The sequence below is a fragment of the Pseudovirgaria hyperparasitica genome (assembly GCF_010093815.1).
Source record: "Pseudovirgaria hyperparasitica strain CBS 121739 unplaced genomic scaffold EJ05scaffold_18, whole genome shotgun sequence".
Taxonomy (NCBI): domain Eukaryota; kingdom Fungi; phylum Ascomycota; class Dothideomycetes; order Acrospermales; family Acrospermaceae; genus Pseudovirgaria; species Pseudovirgaria hyperparasitica.
The window spans coordinates 577,504-591,310 of NW_022985566.1; the positions used below are offsets into that span (position 1 = coordinate 577,504).

The 13,807-nt window shown below is 50.0% G+C and overlaps 6 protein-coding genes across 6 annotated transcripts; 4 read left to right on the forward strand and 2 right to left on the reverse strand.

Annotated features, from left to right (window-relative positions):
* The first annotated feature begins 1,332 nt into the window (after positions 1-1,332).
* On the forward strand, positions 1,333-7,043 carry EJ05DRAFT_541544 (uncharacterized protein). Its single transcript, XM_033749668.1, has 2 exons — positions 1,333-1,856; positions 1,908-7,043. Exons 1-2 carry the CDS (start codon positions 1,494-1,496, stop codon positions 6,822-6,824), a joined length of 5,280 nt encoding a protein of 1,759 aa, XP_033596435.1. The 5' UTR covers positions 1,333-1,493; the 3' UTR covers positions 6,825-7,043.
* A 198-nt stretch (positions 7,044-7,241) lies between these two features.
* EJ05DRAFT_489696 (pectin lyase-like protein) lies at positions 7,242-9,162 on the reverse strand (the record flags this gene model as incomplete). Its single annotated transcript, XM_033745809.1, has 4 exons — positions 7,242-7,490; positions 7,527-8,315; positions 8,368-8,963; positions 8,997-9,162. 4 exons carry the CDS (start codon positions 9,160-9,162, stop codon positions 7,242-7,244), a joined length of 1,800 nt encoding a protein of 599 aa, XP_033596436.1.
* Positions 9,163-9,759: 597 nt separating this feature from the next.
* EJ05DRAFT_420840 (chaperone protein dnaJ 6) lies at positions 9,760-10,682 on the reverse strand (the record flags this gene model as incomplete). Its single annotated transcript, XM_033741465.1, has 2 exons — positions 9,760-10,499; positions 10,553-10,682. Coding segments are annotated over 2 exons (870 nt in total), but the record flags the coding sequence as incomplete, so codon positions are not given.
* Positions 10,683-10,779: 97 nt separating this feature from the next.
* EJ05DRAFT_161835 (cytidine deaminase-like protein) lies at positions 10,780-11,545 on the forward strand. Its single transcript, XM_033739418.1, has one exon. The coding sequence runs from the start codon at positions 10,898-10,900 to the stop codon at positions 11,417-11,419; it is 522 nt and encodes a 173-aa protein (XP_033596438.1). The 5' UTR covers positions 10,780-10,897; the 3' UTR covers positions 11,420-11,545.
* Positions 11,546-11,779: 234 nt separating this feature from the next.
* EJ05DRAFT_489699 (uncharacterized protein) lies at positions 11,780-12,604 on the forward strand (the record flags this gene model as incomplete). Its single annotated transcript, XM_033745810.1, has 4 exons — positions 11,780-11,789; positions 11,846-12,048; positions 12,099-12,323; positions 12,518-12,604. The coding sequence occupies 4 exons, from the start codon at positions 11,780-11,782 to the stop codon at positions 12,602-12,604; spliced, it is 525 nt and encodes a 174-aa protein (XP_033596439.1).
* Positions 12,605-12,831: 227 nt separating this feature from the next.
* On the forward strand, positions 12,832-13,705 carry EJ05DRAFT_504592 (uncharacterized protein; the record flags this gene model as incomplete). Its single annotated transcript, XM_033747590.1, has 2 exons — positions 12,832-12,973; positions 13,068-13,705. The coding sequence occupies 2 exons, from the start codon at positions 12,832-12,834 to the stop codon at positions 13,703-13,705; spliced, it is 780 nt and encodes a 259-aa protein (XP_033596440.1).
* Between the last annotated feature and the right edge of the window lie 102 nt (positions 13,706-13,807).

Genomic DNA, 13,807 nt, shown 5'->3' on the forward strand with positions numbered 1-13,807 from the left:
ATGCGAGAGGTTTGGGAAGGGTTTGATTGGTTGGTTGGTGCTGAGAATTCTTGGGAAGTAGAAGATCGGGAGGTCGTGAGGGCTGGGTGGTCGGAGGTGGATGGGGCAGGAAGGCGGGAATGAATCTCGTCGGCCAGGACGAAGCTTGAGGGATCGTTTGCGATATCGCAGAACGGATTGCTTAAAGATAATGGTTGTGGAGGAGCCGTAGCTTCACAGGATAACAGCTACATGCGAAGCTATTAACCTGGCCGATCTGTAGGCGTCGGAGGGGGAAGCCTGATTCGTAGGTACGGTTTCTGTTCGAGTATCAGCGTAGGTACGACAACGAGTGGTTTCGTATCCCGGATCGTTACCAGGCACCTAAGTAGCAAACTGATCTATGGGTGGACGTCTCGGCGTCTAGAGCACAGGGCGATGTCAACGGACTACGACACTGGAGACGACAGGGTGCTGGAACGAATAATGGAGAACTGAGGTGTCTGGTAGCAAAGGCGACTGTTCGAATGTCAAAAGAGCTCATAGGTGCCTTCAGTCAAGGCTCATGAGTGTGTAGTTGAGGTGGTCGATGAGGTCCAGAGTTAAAGGTTCTGGGAGCTGGCTGCAGCTAGCCTGATATGAGAGTCCCACGGCCGAATCGTTCCGCCGATGTCAGATGGCCAAGTATAGTCAGTCGCTCTCCGGGTGACAGTGTTCACCGCTGTCCTGTCAAGTGTTATGCCTCCCAAATTTGGACTACAGTGAATCACCGAGACAAAGATAGAGCTAGAAAGATAAAGAAGACTATGAGCTCATTTACATTCCGTTGCTGTCAAGGTCGCCGTAACGGGCCCAGCAAGACCAATTTAGTGGGGTATTTGGCTAACGTGCCACGGAGAGGTCCACTATAGGTAGAAGCAGTCTTTCGCTTTGTTTGTATACCGACTCTAGATGAAGAGAATATGATAGGTATTACTTCTACTGGTCCTTCGGTCGAAATGGATGGTACACAGTGACATGTTGTAGTATCAGACACTTATTCCCAGCTTGCATCTGATAGATCCATGCACGTACATCTTGGACCGGCCCCTCTTACCCACATCAACCCTGGAAGTCGTAGACGGCTAAAGAAGAATTCCCGCTTGCAATTCCGTGATAGTGATGCCTAAGCATATGCTGTTTATATTGTTAAAGTTTCTGGAATCACATATACAGCTGCCAAGTTGATCATTACCTGCAGTGTGAGGAGGAAGTATGGAAGATATTAGCTAGACCAAGGATCCTGCAGTAAGACCGAGTCGTGATAACCTGTGCGCATGTACATGCCTAGAAGTCCGCAATCGTCAAGAACGTCCGCTCGCTCTTACATACGACTGAGGGTTGTGAAGACAATTCACAGTGCTATCCTTTTCTATACTTCAGTGACGAGATCAATCTGACGTACTCTTGGTCATCGAATCTCGAGGTCTATAATGTGCTAATTTGCAGGTTCCCGGCCGAGCGATCGCACGATCATGGCCACCACAATCATAGATGGAAGCCTGCCTATATCAAAGCTCTCGCCATCGCTACCGGATTGCGACAGCAACACGATCAGAGCCATTGTGACACTCATATGGCCATACAGCTCGTCAACTCGGAGCTGCGCCCTTCTCCTCGCCGAGCGGGACTTTAGACTGCGTCGACACAAAGGCCAGGTCAGAGTCCAGCTATCGGGAACCTGTGCCCGTCGAGTCGCTGAGTCTGGAGTCGGAATCGGAGATGAAGTCGTACTGAGCCTAAGAGGTGCCAAATGGCTAAAGAATGATGGCGTCATTCAGACGCCTGGCAAGAGTGTAGACTGGGAGTTGAGATACGAGCAAAAGCTGGACCTGGAGGTATGGCGTATGACATATTAGGAAAAACAAATCCACTAACAAGAGGAGAAGATTCGAAAAGACTCACAAACACATACCATCCTCAAGGTTGATCGCAGCTCATCCCCTGGAGACTGTCCGTCGGCTGGTTTAGGTAGCATAAAAAGGACTTTAGGGCGGGTTCAGAGATCCTCCGATCAGTGGGCCTCACCAGCGTTTGCAAAGCAGCGTCTTCCTAGCGGGACATATGAGCAAGTCTTTGACCTATTTCACGACCGCGAACGAAAGAGAAGGAGGGTATCATGGCGTGGTTCCAGTGAATGGAGGCTCGTTGATGGCGAGATCAGTCCCGCAAAGGGCGATACTTTATTGGCAGATGATGAGGAAATTCTAACAGATGCCTGTGAAAGACCTTCAATGTCGCCTCTCCAACATCTTTCGACAACTAGAGGAGGAACTTCTCCTTCCCAGTCGAATGCTCTCAATAGCAATATGGCAGTGTTGGCTGGATCCGAAACTGGTTCACTCCTAAGGCCCATACATTTTGACCTGTTCAAGGTAGCCGGTCCAGAATCTCCTCCACCGGAGATTGGAGAACTTATAGATGCGCCGCATCCAGCATTCCAGTCGCCTGACACAGCTCACAATTTTGTGGAATCCTCTGCACCAGGAAATCTAGTGACTAAAGATGCTACTGAAAGCCTACCTCGACCGACCGACCATGCGCGTACTGAGGAACATGTGTCCAGCACACTTTCCAAGACCGAGTCAGGAACTACAGAGGCTAGAAAAGTCAATGCTGGCGTCGACGGAGTAGATCAGGGAACTCAAGTTTTGGACACTGCAAAGCTTCACGAAATTATTCGGGGAGAGCCGTTCTCGCATACACGGCATTTTACACGGCATAGTCCGGACACTGTGGACTATGCAGACTTTGAGGACGATGAAGATGAAAGTGACGACGACAGATTTGCAGCCGCGTATGATAGTACAGACGTGGATGAGACCGAGGACGGAGACGAGGACGAAGATAAAGACGAAATATACGACGACAAAGAACAGGATTCGATGATCGGAATAGAGAAAGACATGGATGACCGGGGTGATAGTGAACACGCTTCTCTGCGATCTGATTCTGATGAGGCCTCAGAAGAGGTTGACACCAGTGGTGAAGATGGAATAGACAGCGAGGACGAGCAGTCACAGAATATGGGACGATCAACACAACACGATAGGAACTCTCAAGCTACTCTTGTCATTGTCGACCTTGCAAACGATAGCGATGATCAGACTGAAGAAGTCGTTCCAAGACCTGCGCGGACAAAACACGTAATCGACCCTTCGATCGGCCACAATGGGGTGGGCGACAGCGATCAAGGTCAGCTTCGAACTCTGTCGCTGCCCGAACAGCATCTCGCTCCAAAAGTCGACACTGCAATGAAGCCCACATACTTATCACCGAATACGTCCGTTCCTCTAAGCAATACCGCTCCCCACACTCCTATATTGGATCCACTGAAGTCCCCAGTGCTGCCTCTCGTGTCACCATTTCCGCATGATTTCGCACCTTCACTGGTTGAGACTTTACTTGGGCCTGACAGCCAACACATGACCGCGGGGCTCTCACAGACTGCTATCATTGCGAACCGGCCAGAAAGTATTTTCAGCCTGCAGTCCCACGTGCAGATACTGCAAGACAATACATCAACGGCTCCAGAGAAAGATCAGGAAGGTTCCGAATATGTTGGGGCACAAGCACTAGCTTTATATCGTCAAGACTTTCAGGATTCGATAGGGACGCTTGTTCATGAACCTCAGCACGACCCGCATAAGACTAATATACGTATCAGTGATCTGAGCAGAACTGCAGAAAACTTACTACAAGACAATACAGATGTCGCAGCTCCAAATATTAATGACGAAATCTCGATCCAGGGGTCCATTGTAAGCATCGTAAACCATTCAAAGCAGCATAGTGTGGATTCTATTCATCAAGCATCTGAAGATTCTCGAGCTGTCACTCGATCGGCAGAAAATGGGACAGAAGAGATAGAAGCTCAATCTCGCGAGGATTACCAAGCTTGCCGTTTGTCTGTTTCCGCAGCGGACGAGTCACAACTTGATCGAGGAAGGGTAATATATGAAGCCGCTAATGGAAAGATGCACCCGCCTAGTAGCAGCTTCATATCGCCCCAGTCGAGCACCAATCCAGACATATATGGAATTCCACCTTCTACAGAGACAACAATTATCGATCTTGGCAGCGACGACGAAGATAGTGAAGTTGATCATAACAGATCTATCTCTAAAGACCAACCCCCGGACACTGAAACTTCGGAGGATCATCTTTCGATGCGAACCTCGCAGGATCAGGCGGAGGATACTGACATATGCGATAACGGTACGAACGAGGGCCGCGATGAGGAATATACTAGCCTACACACTGGTGGAGATGCTAGAGATGGCTATGATTATGGCGAAGACGTCGACAATGCTTTGTCATCGCCATCATCATCGCTGTCTAGTTTGCCAGAACTTTCTGTGTTGTTAACACAGACAGCGTCTCAGCACAAAGCCCCCCAACATCGAGTGAAAGGCAAAGTAGAGCCGCCGAAGTCGTCTCTGAAAGGTAGCAGAAGATCTACAGAACATGTCTTATTTGTCAAAGACTCGGAGGAGCCCAGTCTGCTCTCAGATGCAACAATCTCTACGCAAGTTACCTCTGATGCCGATACGGATTTCCCCGGCGACTTACGTGATCATGAAACTGGCACAGGTTCTATGGCAGTGGTCAATGCTGTCGATGATGTTCCCATTACTGATACGATACGAAACTGGAAGGATCTAGACTCGGATATGCTTCCCGATAGAAACCCCGTGGAACCACCGCAAGAGCCTCAAATCACACAAGCAATATCTCAGGTAGTCTCCGATACTTATGTTTCGCGACCAGGAGATCTTAATCTCGACTCACCCCTTTCGTCTGGGGCTAATGAGACGGAAGCCCCAGTTGACCTGCCAGACACAAAAGGATTCGAGAACATCACAGGGCATGACCTCGACCTTGACCTAGCAGACTATTCACAGGACCATACACCAAGTAGTTTTCACGGGCAAGAGGTTGTTTCAACTCCATCAGCTAAAATTATTGCATATGCTTTAAATAAAAGACCATCTGAGCGGAATGCCGTTGGCTATGGCGCTAGTCAAGACGAAGTAGTCGACGGGACTACGAGCTATTCTCCGTCGCAGATGGAGGACCTTGATAACCACAGTGTCTCCTCTTACACCACTGCCCACATACCCAAAGTTGTCTCGTGTCCTCCTCCTCTGGTTATCGAGGAGACAAATGTGGACACACAGCCTGACACCCAGGAGGAGTCATATGTCCAAAACGCAGTGCAATTGCTTATAAGCTCCCCACCGAACAGTACCAAGGAGCCAATGATTACCACTGCTCTTTCGCCTCCGAACATGCAAATAGCCCACCTCATCTCGTCTCCTCCTGCGACCATCCAGGAAACATATGATGCTCGGACACAAGAGGATTCCGCAGGAGCTTCCCAAAGGCTCCCGGCGAACAGGGTTCACCATCAAAGTGATAACGAGCCGTACTCCCCACTCAACGACTCTCGTCTCGTGGAAGTGAACACCCAAGTGAATGGAGAAGTGAACTTTGAACCTGACTTGCCTGGCCCAGAGAGGAATTATGTGCCGGACTCCGTGGTTACCTACTCGAACCTAAAGCTTCCCTCGCAAGTGTCCACTCCTCAGTTTATCATAAGTAATGACTATTCTGCGACGAGGTTCGAAACTCTCCCATATACACCAGACCCGAGTCAGCTGGAGACTAATGGTCTAAGAGAGTACTCCCAATTAGCTCAAGTTGACAGTATCATGCCAATAACACCTCAATTAACGCAACAAACCAATTCGGATTTTTCGATGAGATCCCACGACTCAGATGTCGGCCAAGAGCTGGAGATGATGCAAGAAGGCGAAGGTCAACTACGCACTGGGGCTCCATATCGTCCCGGTTTGCAGAATGAGCAAGTCACACCGGCCGTAACTAAAGATAACACAACGAAGGACGTCGAAACAGATCAGAGTCCCAAGGGTTCCAGGCCCAAAAGGAAAAGTGATGTTCCTAGGATTCTATCGCCATGGTTCGCCCCGAGTAGCGGAAATCAACCCAAAAGCCTACGGGCGAACGAAATCAAGGAAGTATCTCAGGGTATAGGAACCCCAAGCCCACAATTGAGTGATTCGCCTTCACGTCATCTGCGCTCCCACTCAAAGAAAGTTTTGAAGGAGAATGTCAACATTTCGCCCAACAAGACCAACGACGATGCTTTGACGTCTCCATCAAAGCCAGTAGCCGGACATACACAGGGCTTGCGGACCTCGATGTCTTACTATAGTCCCCTTCTATCCATTCAAGGACACCTCAACGGCCATACGGCTTCACTCGATGTACTTGCCCTCTGTTTGACGATCAACAAGCGATCTATGCGCACACCTAAAGGTGCGCGTGACTATTACACCTCTTTCTTCATCACAGACACAAGTATATACCCCCAGCGCCGTAATGTGCAGTGTTTCAGGCCGTGGAAAGCCGCTCTCCCTGAGACTGCGCCCGGTGACGTCGTCTTGTTGCGCGAGATGAAAGTTCGAGGTTACAAGACCAAAAAAGGCGACAGTGCTACTGGACTTTACAGCGGCGAGGGAAGCGCGTGGTGCGTCTGGAGATTTGACGAAAGTGCTCAAGACAATAAGCCAATCTGGGCTGTCAAGCATGATGCCGGGACAAGGCTTGGCAAGGAGGAGATCAAAGGCCCACCAGTAGAGATAGGCGACGACGAAAGGAAGGAGGCGAGGAGACTAAGGCAGTGGTGGCTCGAAGAGGTTCGAGAGGACGTCGACGAGAGCACCTTCGCTCTAGGCATTCCCGAGAGTGAAGACAATGCGTTCTTGCAAGCACAGAACTGAGTTATATCAGAGGCTAGACCAGGTCTGAGCTTCTTATCAAGAACAGTGGTGCATTCTATCTTGATCAACAGGTATCCACCGTGCCAACACGTACATGTTTTATATAGTTACCTACATTCGACAGCTAATTGTCAACATTCTCATGGTCATGGAAACGCGGCTATTGAACCGCATAGAGGCGGGCGTATCTCGAACTAGCCAGAAAATCAACAGATCTTCAAACCGCTTGTGTATCTACGTTGAGGCACTTCATTTGGAATGCTAGCAGCGTACATGTAACCACACTTGCTAAGATCCCATGCTCCATATCGCATCGCTAACTGCTTTGTCCCTCGCAGACCTGGAAAATATGTACAATGAAGTCAAAAAGGTCCAGTTCGCTCACTCGTTTGCCTACTCATCACTGAACAGATAGTATCAGCCCCTAGGAGAAAACCTCCGCACATGGCTATGCGCATGCCCGTGACCATGCCCGTGCCCGTGCCCGTATCCTTGATGCTGGCATCCGACCCTCGTCGGCGTAGCTCCAGGAGTTGAGCCGGGCAGACCGAGTGTAGGCGTCAAAAGTGTCGAGTTCGACGGCTTCAAAGCACCAGAAGAAACTGGGCCCGGCGTCGGAAGCACACCCACCACCGACGACGCCAAGCCTCCCGCCGAAGACAGGGGCTGCGACGACGATAACGCTCCGACACTCACACTCACACTCACACTCATGCTAAACGCCGACGAAACCGCTGACGACGACACGACCTCCTTCCCAACATCACCACCAGTCTCCACACTTGCTCCTACGAGCGGTCGCAGCGGCGTGACGCCTGGATAGAAACTCGTTGGAATCGTGGGCACGGGGATACTCAGCGACGTGCCAAACCCGTTCTGCAGGTTCGCCTCCATGCTCGGTACCACATATCCGGACGGCGCAGCCGTCAGCGTAGACGTCACGGCATCGTACGCATCACTGACGCCAGCGCCGTCACCAGCCAGACACGCACCTGCACCATAGGCACTGCGACATACGTGTGTCGCCGCGTCGCCGATCTCAGTCCACATGGCAAAGTCCGAGACGGCGACATCGACACACGGGGCCCCGTCGGCGCAGACGATTTTGACCGGGCCGCGCTGTAGTGCGTTTGCGGCGGTGCCGCGCCAGGCGGATACGGAGAGGTTGGAGACGGCTACGCCGGCGCCGGAGGCGGCGCTGATAGAGGCCCAGTACTGGTCGATGTCGAGCGAATATGCGTTTGCGTGGCCGATGAAGGCCTCGAGGGCGATGTTTGAGACGGAGCCGGAGCCGCCGTGGGATTTGAGCATGAACATCTGGTTTGAGGCCCAGGTGTAGATGTTGCGGTAGTGGATATTGGAGATGTTTGTGTCGGCCCCGAGGGAGCCCATGGCGCAGCCGCCGGAGCGGTTGCAGTAGATGCTCTCGATGAGGATGTTGTGTGCCGGGGATTTCACGGTTACGCATTCGTCTTTGTTTGTGACTTCGATCTGGGGGAGGGATTAGTTGGGTTTATGAGGTTGGGGGGACAGGGGGACGGACGTCGTGGATGTGGATGTTCTCGCTCCAGACGTCGATACCGTCGAGGCCGCCGGCATCGCCGCCGCGGATGGCCATGTTGTAGACCTCGCCATTGGTGCATGTGTCTAGAGAGAAGTGGAACGAAGGCGCGTCCGTTAAGGCGATATCGTGGACGGAGAAGTCCGAGACTTTGAATAATCTAAGAATACGAGCGCCGCTCATGCTGCCCTGGGCATGGATCTCGTAGCCGTTTCCTTGCACGGCGCCTTTCGAGGTGCTGCTGAACATCTCAAAATCGCTGGTGTGTTGGATGAAGATCATATTGCCGCCGTCAGTACCAGTTCGGTGTATGGTACCGTCAAGCTGAAGGGCCCATTTCGATCCCCCTGACAGACTTGCCCACGTTTCCAGCGCATAGTCTCCGGCAGGAATGATGACGACACCACCAGTTTTGCAATCTGCGAAGGCGGATACAAGAGGAGGCCCCAAGTCAATGGTCTTGTCGGCTTTGGCGCCGTAGTCAAGGACATTGCAGGTTTTGGTAGCTGACTTTGTGGCAATTGAGGTCAATGGACCAACGGTGCCCGAAAGTTGGCCTGCAACAATCCCTGCCGTGGCTACAACGTACCAGAATGAATGAACTAACATACTTGAATAAAGCACCGTGAACGAGCGACTGAGAGAAAAGAATACAAGCAGATAAAGGAGTGTAATTTTGGTCGTGTTCAAAGAACAATGGAGGGAATAACCAAAGATTAAAGAAAGTACCAAATATGGCCTTGCACGCCACGAGTACGTCTCGTTTCCCATCGACATGGTTCATTGTTGGGTTTAAGATATTCTGTTCGCATAATACTACATTCTCGCATCTAAAAAAGATACGCGATTGGTGCATTATTTCACAACGGGTCCTTCATCTACCATTCAGACAGCCGGGACGTGGGCTCATCGTCGAATAGATGGATAGCCGCGTGGGTTGGCAGGGATACTGAAACGGTAGTCCCCGTCCCTTACAGCCACATCGCGGTCGAAGCTCAAGAGTGTATAAGCAAAGCAAACACAAAACCAACATATCCACTCATACTCAAAGACATTAAGTGAACCGACACTATGTTGCAGTCTCTAGAACGCCACTGTTAGCTAGAATCATACAAGATCCATATATCGAAGTCTCGTAGGCATTATGTGATTCGAACTTCCAGCGCGACGATCCACATCATGTCTCATTTTTCTTTGGTAGTTCTCCACAAACCTGAGTCATCGAGTGAGAGTCTCCTAACGCCGAGTCATGCACAATACCAGTCCAACTCCGTGCTGCAATAGCTGTTCGTGTCTCGAAATGTCCCCATAATGTCCTCAATTCTTTGTACGCTTGGATTTTCGTTCACCCGTAGGGGCCTCTCCACTGGTCTTCGCCGCCTTGCTCTCCTTGGACTTGGTAGCATTTCTTTGGAAAGCCTCCTCAGGAGGCTCATCCGTGCAGGGTGTAGCTCTCTTCTTACTCCCTTTTGGTTTCGGCGCGTATCGGGCTTCTAGGTCCGCAAGAAAATTCCCAGCCCGAGACTTTTGCCGTTGCTGAATGAGAGCTGCCAAAGCGTCTTCACTTCCCTTCCCACCAGGTTTCTTACTGCCAGAACCAAACAGCTTATCCGCAACGCCCAGTTCCTTCGCATATTCCATGGCTTCTTTCCCTTCGCTTTTTGCCTGGTTCATCCGTTGCTTTCGACTTTTTGCTGTCTCTTTGGTGTATTTAGGGTGATCCGGCAACTGACCTGACTTAATCGCCTCGTCCAGCCACTTCTTGAATCTTGGCTCGTCCTCTAGCGGATCGCTGAGCATTATGACTGAGTATATCTGGTTTAAGTCGCCCTCATATTCTTCATATGCGTTGAACAGCGCCTGCCTCTCCTCGTCACTTCCTTTGTACTCCTTCTTGAACTTTTCAATTGCGTCCCCGGTGACCACATCCTCAAATTCAGCCTTGTAGAAGTCCATCCAGTTGAAGCCGTCATCGTCGAGGTCCAAAGACTCTTCCGTTCGACCAGTGATATCATAGCGCTTGCGACGTCGCTCATCAGAGAGGATAGCGTATGCGAAGGCGATTTCTTGAAACTTCTTGTGTGCAGCTTCTTTGTTCTCTGGTTGCGCCTTGTCTGTATCATATTAGATAGTACTTCGCTCTTGAAAAGCAATCGGAATCATGTACCTGGATGGTGGATCAGCGCAGATTTGCGATATGCTGATTTGATTTGGTCGGCTGTTGCAGCCTTCTCGATGCCAAGAACCTCGTAAGGATTGATAGAGTTAGGAGGGTCTTCGAGCAACTCTTCGTCATCAAATCTTGCAGGCATGATTAAGTGTTTGCTGTTTTGTGGAGTTAGTATAAAGGGCAAGCCAAAGATGGTTAATAGATGATGAGCCACCACGCGACGCGTCTGATTCACTAGCACAGCACTAGCGCGAACATTCTAACCAAGAGCGCTCCCGAGGCCACCACTTCACTTCATGTATTTGCGGCACATCTTACGACTCGGTCTCAGACGCATGCAGTATGTCTCGCGAAATAATTGCGCCCTTGGACCATACTGCATACCTTCGTCTTGCTCTTACAGAAGCACGGAAATCACCCCCAAAGGCTACAAACTTCTGCGTTGGTGCCGTGCTCGTCGATGAAGAACGCAATGAGGTTTTGGCAACAGGCTACACGCTCGAGCTTCCAGGAAACACACATGCTGAGCAATGTTGTTTGATGAAATTTGCACAAACTAGAGGGGTTTCCGAGGACTCAGTTGGAGATATACTGCCGAAATCGACGGTCATCTACACTACCATGGAACCTTGCGTGTTCCGGCTCAGTGGGAATGCACCTTGCGTTGATCGTATCATACAGACGCAGCTTGGTGGCCATGAAGGTATCAGGATAGTCTATCTCGGCGTAAAGGAACCGGAGAAGTTTGTCGGAGAGAATGAGGGCCGTTCCAAGCTCCAAGCAGCGGGCGTCAAGAGCATACACGTTCCCGGATTGGAGGACGAAATACTTCAAGTAGCAACGGCTGGTCATGCGAAAGACTAGCAAATGCGATGAAGAGCGTTGTTATAGGTAAGAAATGGTTTTCTGTCGTATTACCACAATCCGATATTAGAATCCCATTCCCCTGTATCGCATTTAAGGGATCTGCGTCTTGGGTTACACGTGGGGAGCCTTTTTAGCGTGTTTATGTCGTCATGACTTTTCTACATACGGCGAAGCGTGTCGGTGTGTATGTATGTTGATATATGACGTGCTATCGCTCGTATTATCTTACACCTTTGTATTCCCATTCCAATGCGTTCTCTCATCAACCCTACTTTCACCTGTAAATCTCTGCGTTCGTTCCAATCGTCTAGATTCACCACATTGAAAGTATCGACTGCTCGCACTCAAACCACAAATATGTCTTCTCGTATGTTTATTCTTAGCTATTCGTCGACCTAGCCTGAACTAATTCAACCCTTCAAGTGAGCATCGATGTCCAGACCAAAGACCTCAAGTCTAAGCCAGGTGTCGAGCTTGATTCCGAGCAGAAGACTATCATAGGCAGCGTACTAGATCTTTTCAAAGGCCTTCCATCAAAAGAGAAATTGTCTCTGTGGAAGGACGATGCTGTTTTCGAAGATCCATTGACTGACGCACGCGGTCGCTCGCAATTTGAGGCTCAATGGGTATATATTATTCCTTCCAATCTTGCTCGGCCCGCTAAACATGCAACCAGTATGGTCTGGCTGCGGCTTTTTCGAAGATCGAATTACAGTCACATGAGGTTATCTCCGCCGGGAACCCAATAGTATTAGATGTGAAGAACCTTTACACTGTCAAAGGAATCAACAAGGAACAACTCATCCAATCCAAGATAGAGATCTATGTTGGCCCAACGGGAAAGATTGAGAAGGTTCTCGATAAGTGGGATGGCAGTATTCCTGATGGACCCTTTGCAAGTGTGAGTAGCCCCTGGCAACTATTCAGTCCCTTTTGGTGGATCAAATATACCGAAGCCTGGGTTTTCTGGCTTTGGAGTTTAGTCTGGGGGACCAGGTTGTGGTGGGTGCGTGGTGCAATTCACCTGCATGTCATAAATTGCTCATCTATGGAAATAACACTGGTGAATAGACCTATACTGACTATTACATTCAGGCATTCCGCCGTCTCAACGCAAAGGTCGTTCCAGGATTTGTGTCTGTTCCAAAGGATGCTGCGGAGGAGGCCAAGAAGAGCTCTTAGTTCACTAAATGGATTTTCATGTATCATGACCATAGGGCATCAAATATAACGAAGTTATCATATAAATCTTACACAGATCATTTAGAATGTTGCCGTGCTGTGCGGATGTTTCGATGTTCAATTAAGTCACGTGCACACGTGGAAGCGCGTCTGGCCCGACACGTCACCCTGCCCAGAGGAATCTCTACTTCTCAGGTTCACACCATATCAATAAGCAACATTATGACATGACGACGCGAAGAAGTCAGCAGGCTCAGAATAACGATATATACCCGGCGCGTTACTTCAAGGCTTCACGGACGTATGATGCTTGGGTACATTTGACTTGCAGCGATGTGCACGCTCTCCGTGCGGTGCGAGGCTTTGAGGGTACGTCTGTCGAGCATCGTGCATCAGATGGCTCAATTCGATGATGGGACACTATCATATTCTGCTCTCAGAGTGACAACTGACAATTGCGCAGGTCAGCAACTGCTCTTTCACCGAAACCATCCGATCCGATTCGTACGAATAACCGGGCCGATCAACAGTATAACCGATCTCTCTGCCAGATTTACTCTATTTACGATCGATGATAGCAGTGGCAGCACCCTCGAGATTAAGGTCCCTCGATTGCCTGCGGAAATTGCCGACTCTCCCGAGTGCCCTTCCAATACTGCGATCGATAATTTGAACGTTCATACAGCACTTGGGATTTTCGACGTAGTCGTTGACGACATCGTTCTTGATATTGGCACTGTTGTGAGCACGAAAGGCATCGTTTGCGAGTTCCGGGGCATCAGACAATTGGACCTGAAGAGGATCAAAGTTCTGAAGACTACGTTGGAGGAAGCGCGCTTATGGGCTAATATGTCCAAATTCAAGAACGATGTGCTGAATCAATCGTGGGTCCTGACTCCCGAAGAACGAGCAAAGCTAGATCTTCGGGCCGCAGCGGAAGAAGAGAAGGATAGAAGGAAGCAGAAGGAGTGGGCCGTGTATCGGAATAAGAAAGCTGAGAGAAAGAGATTGGCAGAGGAGAAGCGCAGAGAGAAAGCCGAAAAATACGAACGGCGGAGGTTAAGAGAAGAAGAGAAGATGAATCAAGGAGCATTGATTTGAAGGGCTTTGCATTGTTACGCCAAAGGTCAGAACGTGCGGTTGGGTCACTATTTATAGGACCTGCACAGTGTCCCTTGGTTACACGACCTGTGGACCGTCTCG

Excerpts from the sequence above, each read along its gene's own strand:
- EJ05DRAFT_541544 (XM_033749668.1), top strand. The coding sequence starts at position 1,494 with ATGGCCACCACAATCATAGATGGAAGCCTGCCTATATCAAAGCTCTCG. Across the intron at positions 1,857-1,907 it reads AGCAAAAGCTGGACCTGGAG|ATTCGAAAAGACTCACAAAC; the intron begins GTATGGCGTATG and ends CAAGAGGAGAAG.
- EJ05DRAFT_161835 (XM_033739418.1), top strand. The coding sequence starts at position 10,898 with ATGTCTCGCGAAATAATTGCGCCCTTGGACCATACTGCATACCTTCGT.